We start from the raw sequence: 309 nt of genomic DNA on the forward strand, positions 1-309 counted from the left end.
CCCCAGGCCTCCGCCCCGCGTAGCGCAGGCCGTTGGAGCGCTGGCTCACCCCGTAGCCGCTGCGCCGGTCCGCGCGCCACTCACCCGCGTACACCTCAGTGGCAGAGCCCTCGATGAGGGCAGGCGGCGCTGGGGCCGGGGGTCCGCTGGCCTCGGAACCCGGGGGTCCGGTGCTGCCCACCTCGCTGCTCACCTCGCTGCGCAGGGAGCCCCGCTTGCTGCCCAGAGAGCTGCGGCGTCCGCCGGCCCGGAGCCCGCTGAGCAGCAGCGAGCGGCGAAAGAAGCCGCCGGCCCCCCGGGGGGGCGCTC

The 309-nt window shown here is 77.7% G+C and overlaps 1 protein-coding gene across 1 annotated transcript in view; it reads right to left on the reverse strand.

The window, feature by feature from the left end:
• The window catches only part of JPH4 (junctophilin 4), a 12,732-nt gene that overhangs the window by 6,863 nt on the left and 5,560 nt on the right, over window positions 1-309 (reverse strand). The window contains 2 exon segments of the mRNA XM_027770329.1: window positions 1-294; window positions 297-309. The exon segment at window positions 1-294 is cut by the window's left edge and continues 211 nt beyond it; the exon segment at window positions 297-309 is cut by the window's right edge and continues 140 nt beyond it. Of these exon segments, the coding sequence (XP_027626130.1) occupies window positions 1-294; window positions 297-309 (307 nt within the window).

The sequence above is a fragment of the Tupaia chinensis genome, unplaced genomic scaffold (genome assembly GCF_000334495.1).
Source record: "Tupaia chinensis unplaced genomic scaffold, TupChi_1.0 Scaffold000126_2, whole genome shotgun sequence".
Classification (NCBI taxonomy): Eukaryota; Metazoa; Chordata; class Mammalia; order Scandentia; family Tupaiidae; genus Tupaia; species Tupaia belangeri.